General features: G+C 37.2%; 2 protein-coding genes across 3 annotated transcripts in view; one reads left to right on the top strand and one right to left on the bottom strand.

Annotated features, from left to right (window-relative positions):
- Nucleotides 1-1,121: 1,121 nt before the first annotated feature.
- Nucleotides 1,122-22,567, bottom strand: naa35 (N-alpha-acetyltransferase 35, NatC auxiliary subunit). The gene is made up of 23 exons (XM_048210845.1): nucleotides 22,458-22,567; nucleotides 21,561-21,689; nucleotides 19,322-19,355; nucleotides 19,123-19,237; nucleotides 17,000-17,074; nucleotides 14,426-14,593; nucleotides 13,602-13,668; nucleotides 11,892-11,935; nucleotides 11,715-11,765; nucleotides 11,475-11,558; nucleotides 11,269-11,383; nucleotides 10,971-11,149; nucleotides 10,822-10,881; nucleotides 8,176-8,282; nucleotides 7,529-7,595; nucleotides 7,335-7,433; nucleotides 6,350-6,528; nucleotides 5,970-6,106; nucleotides 5,804-5,871; nucleotides 2,687-2,827; nucleotides 2,464-2,586; nucleotides 2,068-2,148; nucleotides 1,122-1,382 (listed from the first exon to the last, which is right to left on the bottom strand). Exons 2-23 carry the CDS (start codon nucleotides 21,679-21,681, stop codon nucleotides 1,323-1,325), a joined length of 2,175 nt encoding a protein of 724 aa, XP_048066802.1. The 5' UTR covers nucleotides 21,682-21,689; nucleotides 22,458-22,567; the 3' UTR covers nucleotides 1,122-1,322.
- Nucleotides 22,123-22,881, top strand: part of agtpbp1 (ATP/GTP binding carboxypeptidase 1) — a 52,548-nt gene continuing 51,789 nt past the window's right edge. The window contains exon 1 of one of the 2 annotated variants that reach the window (XM_048210838.1): nucleotides 22,123-22,213. The gene's annotated coding sequence lies outside the window, so the exon portion shown is untranslated. The remainder of the gene's footprint in view (nucleotides 22,214-22,881) is intronic. The other variant, XM_048210841.1, reaches the window with a different exon arrangement.

The raw sequence follows: 22,881 nt of genomic DNA, 5'->3' as shown, positions 1-22,881 counted from the left end.
TGAATGAAATAACATTATACTTGTATAATGCTATTTCTCTCTCTCTCTCTCTCTCTCTCTCTCTCTCTCTCTCTCTCTCTCTCTATATATATATATATATATATATATATATATATATATATATATATATATGTCTCTTATTTTCATATATATATATATGCTATTTCTATACTATATATTTAATTTATTTTTTTTAAAAAGTTTTTCACAAAAACAGCACCAAAGCATTCTGGTGACTTTGGGTGTAGCCGGCCTATTTAAGGCATTAAGATTTTTTTTTTTTTCTTCACAGGAAAACATTTAAATATGTAATTTTGGTGATCAAAGATGAGTTTTAAGGGATAAAATTACTGACTACAGGGGGACTTTCAGAAAACAATGTGTGGCTCATGTTTTCTTCTGAAAACTCTACTCGGAAAATGCTTACCTAAATTGCATTACTTGAACTTGAACTAAATTGCATCAACTGGAAAATTGTCAAAATAACGGAAAATTGTCAAAACAACATTGTTGCAATGTGAGCGACAATTTGACAAAAAAAAATAAAAAAAAATACCAGGATATTTTTATCCAATTGTTCTTGACTCGGTACAACAAAAACATCTAGTTGAGATACACTCAGAAACCCATGTCTCTTGAAGGACCTAAGGATTCTTAATAGCAACCTGTGTGTAGCTTCAAGACAGCGGCCATACATCTATGTTGGATTTGTGCTAGTTAGATGAAGTACAGGACAAAGTCCAGATGAAGTCTGAGCTTTGAAACATGTATATGCAACTAAGCTTATTCATTAAACATCACTTCGTCTCCTGCTTCCTGCTATTTGCCTCCTCTGTAAACCTGAAGTTTTGGGTACCAGACAAAACAGGAGTTTTGTTAACTATCAGGAAAAAATGCTTACAATTTTGAATACCAGACAAAACAAATAAAGAGACTGGATCCAAAGGTAAAGAGACTGGATCCAATATTCCTGGCATGGAGATTCAAACATTTTTGTCAGCAGGATATAGACAGGATTTAACACTCTGAATACACTTTGTACGCACCTTGTCAAACCTGGACCTGATGAGTGAAGTGAGGGTTAATTCTGAAGCCACTAAAAACAAAATATGCCAGAAAGGTTTTCTTTTTTTCCAATTTAATACAATATTATCAAACAAACAAACAAACAAACAAACAAAAAAACATGGTTTGTGAACTGTTCAAACTAAACCACTGTGAGTCCATGTGTATAAACTGTACCATTACAGTTATGAATATTCACTTATTCTGTGACTGTGATGACAGTTTGTGTAAACGAGCTCCTGGACACATGATTGATCTCATATGATCTTGACTATGGGGAAGTATTTGTGTGCAGAGAAGTCAAATTCAGGAAGGGCCTACAAAGAAGAAACACAAGGATGCAATGAATTTCACAATCTCTTAATTCTTCCATATGCAAAATGTTTTTTGGAAGGAATTCCAAAACTGAACCCAACCAATAAGAAATCTGCAACTCTGAAAAAAAAATTTAATCCCTTTTTCGGAAAAAGCAAACCATCTACAGTTCTGAAAACTCAAACTAATTATTCAGTGAAAAAATGTTTTATTGAATTGTAAAATTATAATTGTCCCACTGCTGAAACAATTGTAATAATTGATTCAGCATTGGGACAACAGGGGCTTTCACACTGGAGGAACGTTTTCATAGTTCCTATTAACTAATGGCAGAAGTACCCGCCTTTTGGCACATTCCCACCCCAGGAACTGGGAATGATTTCAGTGCTAGGAACACCTTTTGGGAGAACTAATGGCTCTAGGCAGATTAACTTCTGATCATGGTCAAGGCAGGAGTTGAAATATTGGATATAATGTTCAAATTAATGTTTAGTGTAACATTTATTCTGTTGCAGACTCTCTCTCAATAGATATCTCTTTAAAGTGCATTAAAGCACACAATATTATTTTTTAACTGAGAGTTAAAGTTAAAATGTACAAGTTCAAATGTTTTGTTTCTGGTAACAGAGACAGTCCATAAAACTTAAGTTGTACTGAACCCAAAATCTTCATATAAACATTTTGTACCTTGGTCTCCTTCTTGTGTCCTCCAGCCAGCAGTTTCATTACAACAATATTGGGTTTGGCCACTTTAAGGATGCGGTTAACCTACAACAAGAAGCAGCATATCAGTCACAAAATACAAAATATATAACTAACAATGTGAGCAGCACTATATGACTTCACAATTTGAAGTCATATAGACATATAGATGATAATAAGATAAGATTCTTGAGCAGCAAATCATCATATTAGAACGATTTCTGAAGGATCATGTGACACTGAAGACTGGAGTAATGATGCTGAAAATTCAGATTTGCGTCACAGGAAAAAAAATACATTTTATATATTAAAATTGAAAACCAAATAGCAATCCCTACAGAGTATATTTCTGTTAATAAGATTAGACTGTTTGAAATGTACCTCTGCATCAGGGCTGGTGACGTTTTCAAGTATGAGTTTGGCCTGCTGGAAATGTTTACTGGCTGCCATATAGAGATCCGCTGAGCGAGGAGGAGGATTGTATTTCTTCAAATCTGACATTTCCTATATTTACACACACACACACACACACACACTTTACTGTAATCTTTGCACAGGATAGTTGCAGTAAACATCATTTTGAAGTGAATAAAAGCAGTGCTACCTTAAACTGGATGTAGTGTACTGGTGGCGGTGTGACGACACTGTTGAAAGGGGCGAATCGATGCTCATAGCGAACCTGCTCGCTGTCCAGCTCAAACTGAGGTTTGCGCACCTTTCTGTCCATATCCAACGCTATCATGGTCTGCAGAAAGAAGACAGAGGAGTCAGTACCAGGGTTAAAGGCATTTTTTTTGTCCGATCTATTTGTTTATTCAAAAATACATTAAAAATGCAATAGAACACACATACAATGACTTGAGTCCACCCCTTCTATGAAGAGTGTTTTTAATTTAAACATTAAAAGATTAGTTCACTTCTAAATGAAAATTTCCTGATCATTTACTCACCCCCATGTCATCCAAGATGTTCATGTCTGTCTTTCTTCAGTTGAAAAGAAATTAAGGTTTTTGAGGAAAACATTCCAGGATTTTTCTCCATATAGTGGACTTGACTGGATTGAAGGTCCAAATTACAGTTTCAGTGCAACTTCAAAGAGCTCTACATGATCCCAGACGATGAATAAGGATCTTATTTAGAAAATGATCTGTCATTTTGTGGTTAAAAAGTATATCAATTTTTATTTTTTTTTAGGAAATGCCCAATCGTTTCGCTAGATAAGATCCTTATTCCTCGTCTGGGATCGTGTAGAGTCCATTGAAGCAGCACTGAAACTGACATTTTGACCTTCAACCCGTTGAACCCCAGTGAAGTCCACTATATGGAGAAAAATCCTGGAATGTTTTCCTCAAAAACCTTAATTTCTTTTCAACTGAAGAAAGACAGACATGAACATCTTGGATGACATGGGGGTGAGTAAATGATCAGGAAATTTTCATTCAGAAGTGAACTAATCCTTTAAAATTCATTCATGCAAAGTCAAAATTGTGATTTCAGGCAATTTCACAGAGGCTAGCAATATCAAACTAGCTTTGAAAGCATGAGATCCCACCCTCCCTTCAGAGCGTCTCCAAAGTCACGCCTCCTTCAAAACACTGCAAAGCGTCACGAGAGACATTTGACTTGTGTCTGAAAGCGCGTTACGTTACGCTAATAATGTTAAAACCACATAGAGCTCTGACTTGTACCACCTGACTGCTATAGATTAATTTCGCCATTGATAGTGTTGATAAACCCGAGTTTAACATATTTTCCACAACCAAAGGATGTCTTCCGACAAGGTTAAGAAATGAGAAGCTATGCACTGCATCAGTTAAGGTTAAATCACTTGTTGCCAGCTGAAAATATATTAATCACTGCAGTAATTATCCATTTGAAGGCTCTTCCCTATTCACTTAGTTAAATCTAGGTGGTGACTTTTTTTGGCCAGGCAGTGTAGTTGAAGTTGTCTCATATTTAATGATGTTTGCATCATTGATCATTATTTTCCAGTGTATTACTGTGAAGTAAATATTTTACGTTTTGTTGTTATTTAGGATGTGCACATGTATTCAGTGTGTAAGTAAATTCTAGTCAATTAGTCATCTTTTCATCAACGTTCCATGAAAATGGTATAAAAGTTTCTCAGAAACATATGAAACTAACACGAGTACAAAGAGTGCATTTTTAAGAACTTGGTATGTTTAAAGTCCCCCTGAAAACAAATCTTAAAGGAACACTCCACTTTTTTTGAAAATAAGCTCATTTTCCAACACCCCTAGAGTTAAACAGTTGAGTTTTACCGTTTTCGAATCCATTCAGCCGATCTCTGGGTCTGGCGGTACCACTTTTAGCATAGCTTAGCATAGTTCATTGAATCTGATTAGACCGTTAGCATCTCACTCAAAAATGACCAAAGAGTTTCAATATTTTTCTTATTTAAAACTTGACTCTTCTGTAGTTACATCATGTACTAAAACCGACGGAAAATGAAAAGTTGTGATTTTCTAGGCCGATATGGCTAGGAACTATACTCTCATTCCGGCGTAATAATCAAAGAACTGCTGCCGTACCATGAGTGCAGCAGGCGCAATGATATTACGCAGCGCCTGTGACCCCCTGCTTGCACGGGGAGCGTGCCTTGCAACCATGAAGACATTTGTGAGAGACGCTGCATAATATCATTGCTATTGGTCTCATCAGATTCAATGAACTATGCTAAGCTATGCTAAAAGTGGTACCGCCAGACCCAGAGATCGGCTGAATGGATTCAAAAACGGTAAAACTCAACTGTTTAACTCTAGGGGAGTTGGAAAATGAGCCTATTTTCAAAAAAAGTGGAGTGTTCCTTTAAGTTTTTTTAGCTTTTAGTATGAATTTGTTAGTCTTAAGGTTATGAATGGTGTGTTCCAAAACAATGACAAAATTCACATTTAAGAGATATAAGCATTCAAAACTTAGTCTCTCACTTTCTCTAAAATGGATCATGGATTTTCATGACATCACATCACACTTCAGCTTCTCATCAAATCTTCTGTCCAATCAAATGCTCTCTAGAATATGAAGTCCCGCCCCCTCCTACACTATCAACAGACACTGGAGCTGTGGCTGAAATCGGTCTCTTGTTCACACATTTACTAGTTTCTACATGGTGAACGGCACACAGTGCACTATATAGAGAATAGGGAGCAATTCAGACATGCTTTCCTTAGTATAACGTGAACCGATGCAGCGCAAGCTGTCTGCTTCAGTCTAGAGACACGGGAGCACAGAGCGGATCATATCCGTGAGTCAGATCAGGTATCGGACCCATTTAAATTCTGCACAGAATGCTGTATTTTAAAGTGATATAGAGGAGATTAGGAGGAGAAACTGTTAGATATTAAAAGGAAACAGATGTTGAGCTGTGATATAAATGAAACGCTATTGGCTATTTGAAAAAAAGGGGGTGGGGCTGTTCGATATATTGCCCTGTCTTCCTGTTTCAGTTGAAATCACATCAACACATTGAAAAATGCTGTGCGTTCCAAGACACTTCAGCGGGCCTTTAAACTAGATTTTTCCTCCTTCATGCACTCTTATTTGTCTCTGACCCACCAATCAAATCCTGATGATCATGATATATTCCTGTTTATTTCCATCTGAATATTTTCTCTCACTCTGAAATATGTTACACTACAAAAGTTGCAAATGCAATGTTGACAGCTTTGTGTATTCTAGTATGTGTATCAGGAGACATTACCTTGTACATGCCAGCGCACATGTTCTGGTAAGCTTGGCTCATGGTGATCTCTTTACTCAGAGGACGAGCTGAGGAGACAACGGAAACACAATGAGTGAGTCAGACTCAAACATCGCAATCCAACATAGCAACTGTAATTGTTAAATAAACGTCGGCCAGGGAGAACCTTTCTTCTTCTTCTTGCTCTTCTTGCTGCTTCGTACTTTCAGCTGCTCCTCCAGGATTCTCTCCTCAGCCATCTGAGAGCTGTCCGCTCGACTCAACGTGGACATGAGCCACGCATACAGGAACTCCGACAGATACCTGAACATACATGGAGAGAAAGATATATCATTTCTTTTTAACCTTTATCTGACTCTCAGAATTGAACAGGCTGTTTTGCTACTGTCCCTCAAAAGGGAAGTCAATGGGGCCCATCAACTGTTTGGTTACCCATATTCTTCAAAATATCTCTTTTTGTGTTCAGCAGAAGAAAAAAATTCATTCAATGCCTGTGCATTCTGATCGGTCTACAGCATTAAAAGCATGTTGGTTTAGCTGTCGTACCAGTAGATGTAATAATACTCATGCATGCTGTAGAGCTCCAGCTCAAAGCCGCTGAGCAGGTACTGGATCATGATGCGCAGGTTGTGATAGAGGATCCAGGTGCCCAGACAGGCTAAATGCTGCCTTTGAGGCTCCAGCTTCATCAGAAGACCGTGAAGAGCAGCGTCCACCTTCTCAGCCTAAAAAACAACAAATACACTCAATGATGATGTACAACTGACATGATGGCAACCATGAAAATGTTGGTTGAGTGGACTTTCGCTGGATGGACAAAAATGATTTAAAATACGTTCATTGGTGTTTTGAAGATGGGTTTGGAATGACATAGTGAACACTTTTGAGTGAACTAACCCTTACATTTATGCATTTAGCCGATGCTTACAAAAGAGGAACAAAATCAATTAATCAAATTCATCAAACCCTTTAAGTTCTTTGTAATAACAAGTTATGAATCGTGAGGAATAAGACCAGAGACACTTTTTAAGAAAGTATTAAAGGGTTAGTTCACCCAAAAATGAAAATGATGTCATTAATGACTCACCCTCATGTCGTTCCAAACCCGTAAGACCTTCGTTCATCTTCGGAACAAGGATTGAATGCGGATTGACAACAGACCCGGAAGAGAAGACAATGCTGAATAAAGTCGTAGTTTTTGTTATTTTTGGACCAAAATGTATTTTCGATGCTTCAAAAACTTCTAATTAACCCACTGATGTCACATGGACTACTTTGATGATGTTTTTATTACCTTTCTGGACATGGACAGTGCACCGTACATACATTTTCAATGGAGGGACAGAAAGCTCTCGGACTAAATCTAAAATATCTTAAACTGTGTTCTGAAGATGAACGGAGGTCTTACGGGTTTGGAACGACATGAGGGTGAGTCATTAATGACATAATTTTCATTTTTGGGTGAACTAACCCTTTAACAGTCAATTTTTAATTCACGTTGACTTTAACCAAACTAAAAACATCTACACACCTCATCCTGAAGGGTGGCAAACTCCTCCAGAATGTGACCCAGTTTGTCCCGCTGACGTGCTCTGTTGTGTCCGTGAATCTGGATAAGGCTACAGAATGGCTGTGACACAAAATAACACTGTTATTTCATCATATCTAATCAAAAACACAATTTCACTAGTTACAATAACATATCAAACAAAATAAATCACAAACCCGTGTGCAGTGTGTGACAAACGAGTCGATGTAATCTTTAGCCTGGTGGTTATTGTTCAAACTGCATCTGTGAAAAAATAAAGGAGCGTTAAAACAGTGTGGGAATATGTCGTCATCCAAAAAACGTAGTCATTTTTTTTTTTTCAAAAGAGTTCAACGTAAAATACTTATTTCATATGCAAAAATGTTACCCAATCATAGCAGTGAACATTTACATTGAATTCTTAAAGAACACATTAAAAGAAGTGTTTAAATCAGAGGGCTAAAATCATGGTGGAAAATGAGGTAAAACTTTATTTTACAGTGTCCTTCTTACACGTTACATGTAGTTACTATAGTAATAACTATAAATTATGCATTATTACATGCAACTAATTCTAAACCACATCCCAATCCTAACCTTAGTAAGTACATGTAATTAATATACGCAGTACTTAAATGTATACTTAACACTGTATAACTGAAAATGGTCTTTTATTTCTAAATTATGACAAATCTTTCCAACATTATAAATGCACCTCAGGAAACATTATAAATTAAAAAAAACAAATACAGCAACTTAATGAGCCCTTTAAAGAGATGTGAAATTTATAAGCAACAAATGAATTAAAGTGTAAATAATATAGTGTAAAGAAAAAATCACTCACTTTGGAGAGAGGACAGGTGGGCTGACAAAATAGCGCAATGCATCTTTAATCATATCCTGCATCAGATGAGTCCCAAACACCTTCTTATTGTCAATCAGAAATGTGGTCTGCATCACAAAGACAGACAGACAGAGAGACAGCAGTCAGGTGAGTGTTCAGATTATCTACATGCCAAGACCAACCATCATATCATTCTGTTGCTATGTGTAACAATGATATAGTTATGTGAATGTGTTATTCGTTGATAATTAAAGGATTAGTCCACTTTTAAATAAACTTTTCCTGATAATTTACTCACCCCCATGTCATCCAAGATGTGCATGTCTTTCTTTCTTCAATCGAAAAGAAATTAAGGTTTTTGATGAAAACATTCCAGGATTTTTCTCCATATAGTAGACTTCAATGGGCACCAAACAGTTGAAGGTCAAAATTAGTTTCACTGCAGCTTCAAACTGTTCTACACGATCCCAGATGAGAAATAAGGGTCTTATCTAGAGAAACAATCACTCATTTTCTAAAAAAAATAAAAAATGTTATACATTTTAACCAGAAATGCTCATCTTGAACTAGCTCTCTTCTTCTTCTCTATTTGAATTCTGGCAGTGTAGACACTGCTAAGTGTATTACTGCCCTCCACAGGTCAAAGTTTGAACTAATTGTTATATACTATTGAACTAGCATATTGAATATAAAAATTAGTTCAAACCTTGCCCTGTGGAGGGCAGTAATACACTTAGCAGTGTCTACACTGCTGGGATTCAAATAGAGAAGAAGAAGAAGAAGAGAGCTAGTTCAAGATAAGCATTTCTGGTTAAAATGTATAAAATTTTATTTTTTTTTTTTAGAAAATTAGTGATTGTTTCTCTAGATAAGACCCTTATTTTTCGTCTGGGATCGTGTAGAACAGTTTAAAGCTGCAGTGAAACTAATTTTGACCTTCAACTGTTTGGTGCCCATTGAAGTCCACTATAAGGAGAAAAATCCTGGAATGTTTTCATCAAAAACTTTAACTTCTTTTCGACTGAAGAAAGAAAGACATGCACATCTTGGATGACATGGTGGTGAGTAAATTATCAGCAAAAGTTTATTTAAAAGTGGACTAATCCTTTAAGCATTTAATAAATTTCTTGACCAGAGAAGTTTATTTTTTTATTTTTAAAGTCATGGCAGCAGCAAGGCTATCTTCATGTTGAGAAAAAAAGAGAAGTTATACAATTAAAAAATGGTTATATAAAGACATTTAAAGTCACCATGAAATCAAAATGGACAGTTCTTGTTTTTCATGAAAGGCAGCAGTGTTTTCTTTTATAAATTATGTATCCGTGCACATCATTATTTTTTAATAATTAATGCGCTCTCATAATCTTTAATCAAAATAACTTCCCCTCTTGCAGCTCTTACATCTCTTCTCTTGACATGTTTTCCTGACACGAGGGCGGGACAACCCAGTTCTACACCTTTCAATAAATAACCATGTGTGAATCTTGAATGATCTAAACTGCAACTAGCAAAAACAACTTGATCATATCTAGAAATTCCTAAAAAAAAACTACTAGGATTAATTTAATATAACTTATTTCCATGGCATTCATCCCATTCCACCTGCCACTTGTTTAATATTTGAGTTTATTACAGGTCTAAGATCAGAGAAAGGTTGTCACGGTTCCAATTGCGGTTCTCTGTACCAATTTTGTTACCAGAGCAAAATCTGTTGAATTAAGTACTTTTGTCTCATCCATTGGTTATCACTGTCAATCATTCAATTGCACAATGAAATATGGTTGTCTATCTAGAAACTTTGCAGTGTGCTTAGCAGCATGAAAAACTAAACTTGTATTCAGATTGTGAATGGGTAATAAACAGAAAACAAGAGAGAATCCTCTCTTTATAATCACTAAGGCTGTCAGTCTGAAAAGCGAAAGCTCACTGAATTCTGCACTCTCGCCAAAACTCCCGTTATAATAAAAAATTAATCATACAATGAATCTCTTATTGACATCGAGTTTACTCATTGTTGGTTATAATGAAAGGATTCACAAGCATTATACTCATGTTGAACAAAACAAAAACATCAGTCAAGTTAAGCGTATTCTGACATACTGATTAGAACCTCTGATTGGCCACTGCGTTCATGCGCTCAACAGATATGATTGTGATTGGCTACAATGCTCAATGCTTGTAATAACACGCTGTAAACAGAAACCTTTTATTCAGAAAACTCTCAAACAAATACGAACAATAGTTTTTGAAAGGAGCGTATATTAGCAGGTACAGAATATGCCCGGTACTCTGTACTACCGGTACTGCAGAAATGATGGTACTGTCAACTTTTTATTTTTAGTACCAACTGGCACCGATAGTTCTGGTATGTTTGATGACCCAAGTCCAGAGGGTGGAATATGACACTCTGAAATATCCATGTTGAGAACCTCCTTTCCAGCAAAAGCTGTAAAAGTTCTACTTTAACTAAGATATTTATAATCTTTATAGTCATTTTTTACAGATACAAATGCTTGAAGGCATGATTTTGAGTTTGTCCATTTTCTATATATTCCAGATCTACGAGTAAAGCACAAGCTTCATATGTAAAGATCTGTAAAGAGAACCAGAGAAGAGATTTATAATGTCAGATGAAGTTGGTCTTACCTGCAGCAGAGATCTAGACAGCACACATGGAGACTGCTCACTGAATTCACAGAAGAAATCCTGAAACCCCAAACACACTCAGCAGGATTAGTTACATTTCTCTCTGATACTACCATAGAAAGCATCTGTTGATACTGAGAGTTATTTACCAAGATGCTGTGCAGGTTGGTTATGTTGATGACCTCACAGACATTTTTAATGCGCTCAATGAGTTTGCTGAAGTAGTTGACCATCTCTTCTCTCTTAATGATCTTGGCGTAGCGTGGGAAAGTGGGCGGGAGCAAGCGCTGGTTAACCAGGGGCTCGAAACCCATCATGATTGGGTGATCTGGAAAAAGCATGGTGTGTACATTTGTGGATTTACAAATGTCCACAAGGCTATTGCTCTGACAAATAAAAATTGAATTAAATAAATAAGCATTACATTTTTCACATATAGACTGTTACCTCCTTTGGTTGTGTCATTCTGTGACTGTATTCCATACTGTATGGTGGAGTGTATCGCGGGCAGTAAGTCAGCAGCCTGAGTCATCAGCTTCTGTGCTTCGCTGACAGCACTCGTCTTAAATGTCAAATCAAATCAAAGATCAGATAATGAACTGATGAATCTTATTGTGAAGCACTATGCTTGAGTAAATTTAATAGTGTCATACCTCTTTTTTAGTGAAGGAGATGAGCGCGCTAAGCAGCAGGCGAGTGAATTTAACACGACTGAACAGAGCCAAGCATTGCTGATGCTGAAGGCAAAAGAGAAGGATGATAATCAAGATCCTCAGAATTTCTGTACAGTGCTATTGTCTGGCTGATAACACACCACAATTTCATCCAAACCATTCACACATCTCTTTATCTGAAGTCTTCTATTCAGAGAAATGATTATATATCAGTCTTACATCCAGTTCCACTTCAGGATCTCGTTGTTCACCCTGTCGACTGCGTGTACTCTGTACAAAAAAAAAAAAAAAAGGAAAGGAAAGAAAAGAAAAGGAAGAAACACATATTTAACAAGTCGGGTAAAAAAAGATAATTGGAGAAGAATCATGCCAAGTTTTGAGATGGAGTCACCATACCTTCACTTTCCTCTGAAGTTCATCCTCAACATCTTTAAGCATTCCTACAGAAATTTTAAATGAAGAAATTAAAATGTAAATATATTGCACCGCTGCATTATTTTAATGATAATTAAGAACATTTACCCTCAAATTCTTTTTACTGTAGTTCATCTAGATGTTTTACGTTTTGTTTGTTGTATACTATCTTTCAAAAGTTTTTTTAAAGTTTTTTTTTAAAGTCTCTTTTGCTCACCAAGGCTGCATTTATTTGATCAAAAATACAGTAAAAACAGTAATACTGTGAAATATTACTACAATTTAATTATATATATATATATATATATATATATATATATATATATATATATATATAAAACTCTTTTCTATTTTGAAATATTTAAAGGGGTGATGAACTGAGAAATCAAATTTTCCTTGAGCTTTTGACATATAAGAGGTCATCATACTTTAAGAGTATTCTGTAAGTTTTAGAGCTGAAAACTTCCTTATTAGTCCAATAAAAGCTTTAATTGACCCCAGATCCAGAAAACGACAGGATTTACAAAGTGGGGATCTATGACGTCAAAGGGCAGCAAGCACCGCCTCTGCAAAAGAAGATCAACGCCTACTTCATCACTGCCTGTTTAGCCCCGCCCACCAATTCATGCATGACATGCAATAGAATAGGTATAGCCTAAGTAACATAGGCCTACGAGGTGCTAAACCAGATCGAGCTCCCAAGCAATAAACATGCCGTTGAGGATTACAAAATATTGTGCAGTGCCTGGACTCGACAGTAATGCAACAACATGTCAGTAACTGTGTTAATTCTAATGCCTGATCTGATATATAATGATTCATGTAGTGTCAGATGTTCTTTGTCTGTGTGTCAGTGAATCAAACCCATGACTAAACGTCAATTTGCGTTGTTTCTCTTAGTAGGATGAAAATAATCTGTTATTTAACTGTGATTAAATTATATAAAGAAAGCAATCAAAGAAAGCTCACTTTGCAATCGTTGGAGCAGCGCGCGCTGAAGCTGTCAATCAAACAGTGCGAGTTTATCAGTGACTGACGCGCAAAACTCCCGTTTTATTCAACGAATCTCTTAGTTAAATCGCGTTTGCACTGTTAGTGAAGATTTGTTAGTGAACAGAAATTGAGTTGCAATGACGAGATCACTGCTTTCATGCCACTATCTAAATATAATAGTTAACCTTGAGAGCTGTAATAGTAAAAACACGCTAAAAGAGAGAGTAATACTTGGCTATTTCAAATGGAAAGATGTTAGCCAATCACAGCAGTGGGCGTTTACACTGAAGTCTCACAGCAGACACGCCCCTTAAAACAGAGCGTTCAAACCAGAGGGCTAAAATCAGGGTAGGAAAAATGCCTTTTATTTATAAATTATGACAATTTTGGATGTAAAAAGCATATTAACTTTATAAGTGCACCCCAGGAAACATTATAAAACAATAAAACAACGCAGTTCATGACCCCTTTAAAAATGTAATTTATTAAAGCTACATTTCCATTACTCAAGTCTTCAGTGTCACATGAGCCATCAGAAATCATTCTGATCAATTTAATGCATTCCTGCTAATGCTAATGATTTTTTTTTTTTGCATTACAGTAATATGAATCGGTGAGAAAATATGCTTAATTGTCATGACAATGAAAAATAAATAAAACAAACAAAAAGTAAATAATAAATTTAAGATTTACACTCACCTGTTACTCTCAGATCTGTTACATTATTTGCCATTTTAAAGCCGTAAGTCATGGCCTGAAAATCTTCCTGTTATTGAAAAAAAAAAAGAAGAAGAAAAATTCATATTCACTGAATAAACCAGCAGCAAAAGTTAACACTGCAGAAAATACATTACACAAATGGTAAATAATGGCCACACAGTAACTAAATATTTCCAATGGTCTTCCAATTGGTCAATGATATATTACATATCGTCAGTAATCACACCAGACATTGTCATAATTTAAAGTGCCTCATTATGCTTTTCATATATTACCTTTCATTTAGTGTGTAATATAGATGTTTGTAAATGTAAAAGTGCACAACAAATGGAGTTATTGTCTCCCAAAAGAAAGAACCACCTAAAATGAGTCAACAGTAATTCCAGTGTTCTTCTTGAAGACGTGAACGTTACTTTGACCCACCCTCAAACAGTTATAGCTGAGACCTGGAAGAGTTTGGTTCTGTGAATCAAACACTAATGAAGACCTGGAGCTTAAATTCAGTATGGTATTTAGTAATGGGCATTTTTTTCTGACACATGCTGTAAGCGGTAGACCAATCAGAGCAGAGTAGGCTCTCAGAAAGGAGGGGTTTAGAGAGACTGGATCCTTAATCGAACTGTTTCAGACACTGTGACAGAAGAGGTGATGCTGCAATGTATATTATGATCTTGGGTGCATATAAACCTATTGTAGGAGAACTTCAAAGCAAAATGAGGAACCTTTAAAATAGCATAATGGGGGCACTTTAAAAAAACAACACTATTGGGACAAGAGTCAAATAAAATGTAAATGTGTCTTGCCTCCTCAAACACAGCGGCTTTGTTGACTTTCTCACGGGCGATGTCGCAGATCTTGAGGATACCCAGAGCGAAGGCTTTAAGAGCAGGGTCTTGAATAAGATCCGGATTATGAACATATAGACACGTAAACACAGTCTGAGCCAGAGAATGCCCCTCCAGCCATGTGATCTGAGACAGATGAAGACAACAGTGAGCGAATATTCAATATTCAAGAACACTCAACCAGACAATGCTTTCTTTAGTATACACTACCATCAACATGTTTGATGTCTAAGATCATTTTCTATTTAAATATATTAAAATGTATTTGTTTATTATTATATATAATTTATTCCTGTGATGCAAAGCTGAATTTTAGGGGTGTAACGATACGCTCAGGTCACGATACGGTACGTATCTCGATACAGAGTTCACGATACGATACGTATCACGATATTTTGAACAAAATGAAACTGAAATTCAAACAAGATTTATTCAAAAAACATTAACAAATTTCAATAATTTTCCTTGTTGTACATACAAGATCACATTTCAAGGTTTAATAAAAACCTTCTGTATTCAAATTAACAGTTGAATAGGGCTGTCTGTCACTGAAAAAAAATGTTAAATTTAACATGAACTTAGAATTATGAATAGGTGCTGTTCACATATCGCGTCTAAAAACGCGTGGAAGGCGCGGCCGCACCTCTTCTCCTTCTTTCCAAAGCGCTTGCGCTCCCGTGGCGTCGGTCGTTGCTATGCAACCATGAACTGAGCTCTCCAAGAGGATCAGGATGTTTCTGCAAAGGATAAATGATTTCTAGCCCTTGCATTAGTTTTACTACGAGATATATTGATGGAGATAAGATATAAAAACCACCATGTACAGCTATGATCAGCTGTTCGGCTGAGCTTTTGATGTTTTGTTACGGAAAGGCCATAGCTGATTGGTTGATTCTTGTCACACGACCTGCGGTGCGCATGCGCGTCGCGACCGCGTTGATCCCATTATGAGCGCGCCTGCCGCCCGGATACATTTGAAAATAATAACTGACTTGCACGCGGAAAAGACGCAATATGTGAACGGCCCCTAACTTAAAGCAAAGCATCGCAAGCGTCTTTTGCTTTTCTGTGAGCACAGCTGTTGCTATGCACTGCGGTGAAAGAAAGCCACGACTTTTCTCACGCGACCATGCAAGAGACTGACATGAGAAACGTTTAAACCTGCTTGCAAGATTCAATGTGTGCCCGAAACACTTACTGAACTAGAGAGCTGATTGAGACATACCATTTATATGCGGTGACAACCGGCTTCTCTCACTGCCACCTTGCAGAGTAGGTCACGTCGGCAGCTCAACCAATAAGATTAAACTGCCGTCATATCGTAAAAGTATCGCCATCACTCTACGATGCATATCGTAACATGTTTGCATCGCGAAATATCGTACTACGATAAATCGTTACACCCCTACTGAATTTTCATCATCATTACTCCAGTTTTCAGTGTCACATGATCCATGTAATTGCCCTATTTGTCCGTAAAGCCTCTTTGTCGACATCTCTTGTTTGAAACCTGCGATTGCAGTTGTTTGCGGAATTATCTTTACGTGGGTTGTGCATCGGCACGGATGAATCTAATGCTTGCTGTCAGTCACCACATCGGTGTTGATACTGTACTTCGGAATCACAGATTGTTGTCTTGGAAGTATGACCAAAATAAGAATTTTCACCAGAAAAATATCATCTGAACAAGTAAGTAACACGTCTGCCACTTTTGTTCTGACCAACTTATGGAAAAAAAAGCATAAATCACACTGCCAATGGTGATTAAATCTTACGATCGCGTTAAATCATATCACGTCAAATCGTGCAAATTATTATTGTTATACTTTGTTCTCAAATTGTTAATGTTAACATCATCAGCATTGCGTGACTAGTTGCGTGTATTTAGTGTGTATTAGCGTTATCTGTAGATTTCAATTTCTGTACAGTCTAATCTCTAACGTTAATTTGTCATAACATACAATCCGCCATAAAATGATAAGTTTAATTATTGCAGCTGCTGTGAGGAAAGGCTATAAATGATCAGTCACCTGCAGCATCCTCACATGATATAACCTAGCTGGGACTCGTTAAGACGAACGGCGACATGCTCGAATTTCCCATGGAAACCCACCAGTAGCACCCGAATTATAAAACATTATTACAAGATTACCATTGTGAATCAGGCTAAGGTAAGGAGATGAACACTGGCTGGTTATGTATGTGGTTATGTGATTTTGGATAATTTTAACCAAAAAAAAAAATTCTATAATTTAAATAGAAATATTTTGTAACATTAAAAATGTCTTTTCTGTCACTTTTGATCAATTTAATGCATCCTTACTGAATAAAAGTATTAAATTCTTTCCAAAAAAAGAAAGAAATTGAACTACTGTCTTGTTGAATGCTTATTTTACTCTACTGTTTATTATAATTATTATCATTACAGACACTTTATTATTATTATTATGTTTTTTAAATCAGTTGCTTTTTAACTTTGCAATTGATACACAGCTTCATGAAACGCAATTTCTTTGGTGACATCATACTGACCAGACAGCAGAAACATGTGTCCATGATCCCGATGAGCTCAGGAATACTCAGATCCTTCACTCGTATTGCTTCATCCTTCAGAAAGAGAGAAAGACAGAAGGAATAAGAAATAGGGGAAAAAATTACATAGATACAGAAAAAGAGAGAGTACACTTTCCGTACCGTGCAGTTAATTACACACAGATGAGCCAAAACATTATGACCTGACTAGTATGCTGTCGACCCACCGAGGCATGGACTCTACAACAGCCCTGAAGGTGTCCTGTGGTATTTGGCACCAATACGTTAACAGCAGATCTTCAATTCTTGTAGGTTGTGAGTTGGAGCCGTCGTGGACCAAACTTGTTGGTCCCGCACATCCTACAGGCGCTCAATCAGATTGAGATCTGAGAAATTTGGAGGCCAGGGCAACACCTTGAACTCTTCATCATGTTCCTCAAACCATTCCTGAACAATGTGTGCAGTGTGGCACGGTGCTTTTTCCTGTGGAAAGAGGCCACTTCCACCAATCAACACCACTGTCATGATAAAGGGTTTTACCTGGTCTGCAACAATGTTTAGGTCGGTGACACATGTCAAATTTACGTCCACATGAATGGCTGGATCCAGGGTTTGGCAGCAGACCACTGCCCAGGTCATCACACTCCCTAAAGGCCCTGGTATGCTTCAAACGAAATCGAAGAAAGAACTGATGTGACGTCAATTCGAACTAAATCGGGCCAAAACGAAGTTCGTTTTGTGTTCTTTTTGGAAGTTCGAAACGGCTTGCCACATCGAACTTTCAGGAAAGGTTTGTTCCAGCACCAAAACACCTTCGTACTACCATTGGTCAGTGACGATAACGTAACAGGAGGTGTGCGCTGAGGCTCTGCCTTCACTCGCGTGGAGCGCGTCTTTGACTCATTTGATCTGTAGAGTTTGTTGAGGTAAGAGCTCTGCGGGTGAAAACATGAACACACTGGATAGCCGCTTTATAGTACAAAATGAAGTTGTGCTTGTAAAAAAATGAGGCACTAACACTGTTTTTCATGTTTGATACTGTAAAGCTGCTTGATTTTAAGCAATCCATTGAATAAAGTGCTATATGAAGACGTGACGTGACTGGAGTGCTACTTTGCAGAGGTCGTGCTAACATTCCCATGTTGTTATGATCAGACGCTTTTCTTATGCCTTCTATAATAAATGCTTACTGTTTTCTCATTTTTGTTGTGTTTATTTTGTTACTGAGAAGAAAATGCACGGCACATGTTTACATATTCATCTAACCATCAGTCTCAGCAGTGTGGGCGGCGTCAGATGTTCGTTTACAGTATATCGCTGGTCACACATTTCGAACTTTGTTTTACATCTAAACGAAGAACGAAAAAGAAGTTTGTTTGAAGTATACCGGAGTCTTAAGCTGGCTTGTCATCGTCTCACAGTGATCCTGGTGCCATCACTTCTCCAAGTTAACAGTGCACAGCCATCCACGTCAAGTGAAAGTAAACGGGACTCATCGGAGTAGACAACCTTCTTCCATTATGCTCTGATTGGTCTGCTATGAAGCCCCATACGCAGCAGAGTGTGATGCACTGTGCTGTTGTGACATGTTTCTCCCATAACCATCATTACAATTTTGTATGACTTGTGCCACAGTAGACCTTCTGTTGAATCAGACCAGACCGGATAGTCTTCGTTGCCCTCACGCATCGATGACCAAACACCCTGTCGGCGGTTTGTGGTTTATCCCTCCTCAGACACACTGTTGGTAAATTCTCACCACTGCTGAACAGGAGCAACACACAGCTTTGCTGTTTCAGAGATACTCTGACCCAGTCGCCTTGCCATAACAATTTGGCTCTTGTCAAAGATGCTCAGATCTTTATTTCTTCCAATTTCTCCTGCATCCAACACATTGATTACAAGAACTGATTGTTGGCTTAGTATCTAATCTACCCTTGTTAGGAGATGATCAACGATTATCACTTCACCTGTGACTGGTCATAATGTTTTGGCTCATCAGTGTATGTATTTATACTTAAACTCACTATATTCAGGTTCATTATTACCAATACATCACTTCATGAGATGAAATAAAATATCAGGAGCGAGGATAATGTGAAACCAGCTCTTTCGGGTGCTACCTTAACAGCCTGTTCGAAGTTGAGGATTTTACGGTTGACTTGGTTTCCGATCATCCCAGCATCCATCTTTGGATCCATCATCTCGATGGCTGACATCGCTTCAAACAGACCAAACCTACAGGAACATGAGCATTATGTATACTGAATGAATGAGATAAATGTTGAATTACATGTAAAAAACTTAAATAAATATTCTTACAGTTTGTCATGGAGCAACTCGCCAAGTTTGAGTTCTGCAAACAGAAATACATTTAATCAGCAAATTCAGTTTTTGTACAGCATTTCAGTACAATATTTATCTACACGTGACCCCAATAAAACATGGCTGACGGCACCAGAACTTCCCGAAAATCCCTTTCGCAATAACACAAATGTATTCAGGTGGCGCAGTGCTGGAGCTGATTCATGATGTGGTCGAGCTCACATGGAAAAGGAAGCTAATTTTAGAACTCTTAGTGACCATAAACGGCAAAACTGACAACATCAGGAAAATATATTTCTGCAGCCATTGCCTCATTGAGCTTATCCTACATGCAATCAACATTTCACCAGAGCATTTTGGGGGGTGGGGGGGGGGATGTTAATGCAAGACGCAATATCCTTGTGAATCACAAATCACTGATCAAAAGCATTGGCTGTCATGGGATATAAAGTTTATAGTGATAAAATCACTATAAAAATAACTGCCATTGTCAGGATACATGGACTTTTTTGGCTTGTTTTAAAAAAATATCTGGTTTGAATAGTAATGTATGTTACATAATGCATGTCTTTCTCAGGGCTTTGTGGAAAATGGCTATTCTGAGAAAGGACCGTTTTGATCATTGCCAGTGACATTGACTGTAGAGTTCAGCCAATAAAAACTCACAGCTATGTCATGCCCATGATTCTCTTATAATAAGCCATTAATATGAAAAGCAATTGCTGTCTCAGAAAAACATCAAAGCAGAATGAAGTTTTTGGCAGAATATGGGAAGATGTGTGTGGAGTGGTGAATCACAATGAGTTGCATGGTGAGGCTCCAGTGCGGCGTCTTTGAAAATCTGCTGAGAAATATAGTTATAAATGCATCTCTACCACAGTGAAGCATGAAGGAAGAGTGTTGAGAGCCTTTTCAGCTGCTGGTATTGGTGAGCTGCTTCACTGCGAAACGACATTCAGAATGGTTTGCTTCCCACAATTGAAAAGTTGTTATCTAAAGATGGTAATTTTTAAAGGGGTCCTTGATTTATTATGATTTCACTTTTTTAACTTTAGTTAGTGTGTAATGTTGCTGTTTAAGCATAAACAACATCTGCAAAGTTACGACGCTCAAAGTTCAATGCAAACGGATATATTTTCTTCTAAATAATTCTCTGTTTAAGGACAACAATGAGCTTCTTCCTGGGGTAGTGACATCACTAGCCCTAAAATTTACATAAACCCCGCCCCCGAGAACATGCAACAAAGGGGGTGAGGCCATGTTGGGCTGCTTTAGAGAAGAGGAAGAGTTGTTGTAGTAGAGTGTTGTTTTCATGCTGTCATTTTACACTGAACTGCTTCACAAACGAGGGTCAATTCAACGCTGGATTTGCACAAAAGATGAACATGACGGCACATGCTAGTGGATGAGTTGAATCAACTCCACAGCAACTACATAAATTTATCCACTAACCATTCAGAAACGTCCAGTTTCATTCTAAAAGTTGTAACTTCTTCCTGAGTCTCTCCATCAGTGTCGACTCCGGTTTGAACAATGTAAGGCTGAACACCGTTACTGACAATCCTCATTTTGGCTGCGTGAGATTCTCCAGCTTTGTTGTTGTTGAGCTGTTAAAGCTCCGCCCTCTTCTGGAAAGGGGGCGGGAGCAGCAGCTCATTTGCATTTAAAGGAACACACACAAAAACAGCATGTTTTTGCTCCCACCCAAATTAGGGCAAATTTGACAAGCTATAATAAATGATCTGTGGGGGATTTTGAGCTGAAACTTCACAGACACATTCTGGGGACACCAGAGACTTATATTACATCTTGTGAAAAGGGGCATTATAGCTCCACTTTAAACAAGACAATGCTTCAGCCCAAATTGCACAGAAAGACAACCAAGAAGTGGCATGAGAACAAGTAAATCAGGCTCATGGCCTGTCAGAGTCCAGATTTGAAACCTATAGTGAATATTTGGTCTCACATTGAACTCAAACGAACTGGGAGACATTGTTCAACTAATCATGAACTGTTTAAAGCCATTAACATGAGTGGAACAACTTGCAAGTTGCAAGTCTGCGAGTTGTAGAGGGCTATTCCCTGCTATTGTGCAATTCTTGCTAATTTCCTGATTAGTGATTTGTGATTAAAATGGTTTAGACCATTAAAAAGCCCACTAAATAATAATTATTTTGCCATTTTTAGCTTGGCCCATTTGTTTTGCCCAGGATTGTACGCGGCTATAGACACACACCTTTACAGGCTCCTTTGAACTCTTGGGTGACGTCCACCCAGTTGGCATTGTTTCTCATCTTCTCTGGGATCCCAAGACCCCAACCTCCCTCCTCCTCCTCTACTGATGACTTCATCACCATGGAGACAACTACGAACACAAAAATATACATGCATTAGATTAGAGCAATCTTTATTAAGAGATGCCAGGAACATCACGTACAAGCACATATTAATATGACAAATTAGGGAATATAAAATAAACAAAGAGATCAGGGAAAGACAGAATACTAAATTAATAATACACATGATTGAGTAAACAATTTAACAATATCAAGATAGACTTCAGACTGAGCACAAGGGCCACTTCAACAGTTTGCATGATTAAAATTAAGTGTTTTTAAATAACTGGGCTTCAGCACAATAGATGAGTGAGTTACCAACCTAGGCACATTTTGGGGCAATATATGTACCACATAATGCTGTCTCAGCAGGCAGTTCACTAGTTTTTAAGTACAAATCAGGCATGACAGACCAATTCAAACACACAGGGTTGGTTAACTGTACTAATTAGCACACTTGTGCAAAAGAAGTCTTGCACAATATGACTGATGGTCACTGACTGCAACCTCCATTTGTTGTTACTGGTCGACGACGAATCCTCTTTGAATTCAGGTGAGTGTGTTTTAATGGATATAATAGGATATTAATTACACGTTTAATTTGATGAAATTATACAAATACAGAACCAGCATCGATATGTCAAACTACACATGAACAAATAGCCAATGACATTAGCGGTAATTGCTAACCTGTCTAACCCCTAACATATATCTTTACTGCTAAATATATACTTTACAACATTTGAAGTACATATTCATTAATAAAAAGACCTTCAAATTGTAAATAAATACAATACCTTTAGATTGTCAGTATTTCTGTGCTGTTGCAAATATTCAGCGCTGCCGCAGCGGACGCCAGTGAATGACATCACACTTTGATTTGCATTCTGGGACATGTAGTTCAGCGCTGTAAAATATGTAATAAATAAAGATGTTTGTTATAACATGTTAGAAAATAAATAAAAGTATCGAGAAAAAAAATAATAAAAAGTAACTAATGATAACCAATAAATGATAACTAAATTGAAAGATTTTCAATAAAATAATTAATCAGTATGTTTTTTAAACGTGTATACAATTTCTAGATTTGTATATTATTATTATTATTATTATTTATAATACATTTATATAATATATTTTATTTTTTAAATATAATTGACAAAAGGTTTCAGTTTTTTCTGTCGACGTTACATTACGTCACGCTATAATACAGCTAAGCTG

Source organism: Megalobrama amblycephala, linkage group LG12 (assembly GCF_018812025.1).
Source record: "Megalobrama amblycephala isolate DHTTF-2021 linkage group LG12, ASM1881202v1, whole genome shotgun sequence".
NCBI classification, from domain to species: domain Eukaryota; kingdom Metazoa; phylum Chordata; class Actinopteri; order Cypriniformes; family Xenocyprididae; genus Megalobrama; species Megalobrama amblycephala.
The sequence above is the reverse complement of the archived record's forward strand: the minus strand, read 5'-3'. Positions and strand labels throughout refer to the sequence as shown.

What these genes read in the sequence shown, in the direction of transcription:
- naa35 (XM_048210845.1), bottom strand. Translation starts at nt 21,681, where the DNA reads ATGGTGATGAAGTCATCAGTAGAGGAGGAGGAGGGAGGTTGGGGTCTT. An exon ending in ATCCTGAAGTGGAACTGGAT is followed by an intron (nt 11,559 to 11,714) that starts GTAAGACTGATA and finishes TTTTGCCTTCAG; the next exon opens with CATCAGCAATGCTTGGCTCT. An exon ending in TGTCTAGATCTCTGCTGCAG is followed by an intron (nt 8,283 to 10,821) that starts GTAAGACCAACT and finishes TTTGTGATGCAG; the next exon opens with ACCACATTTCTGATTGACAA.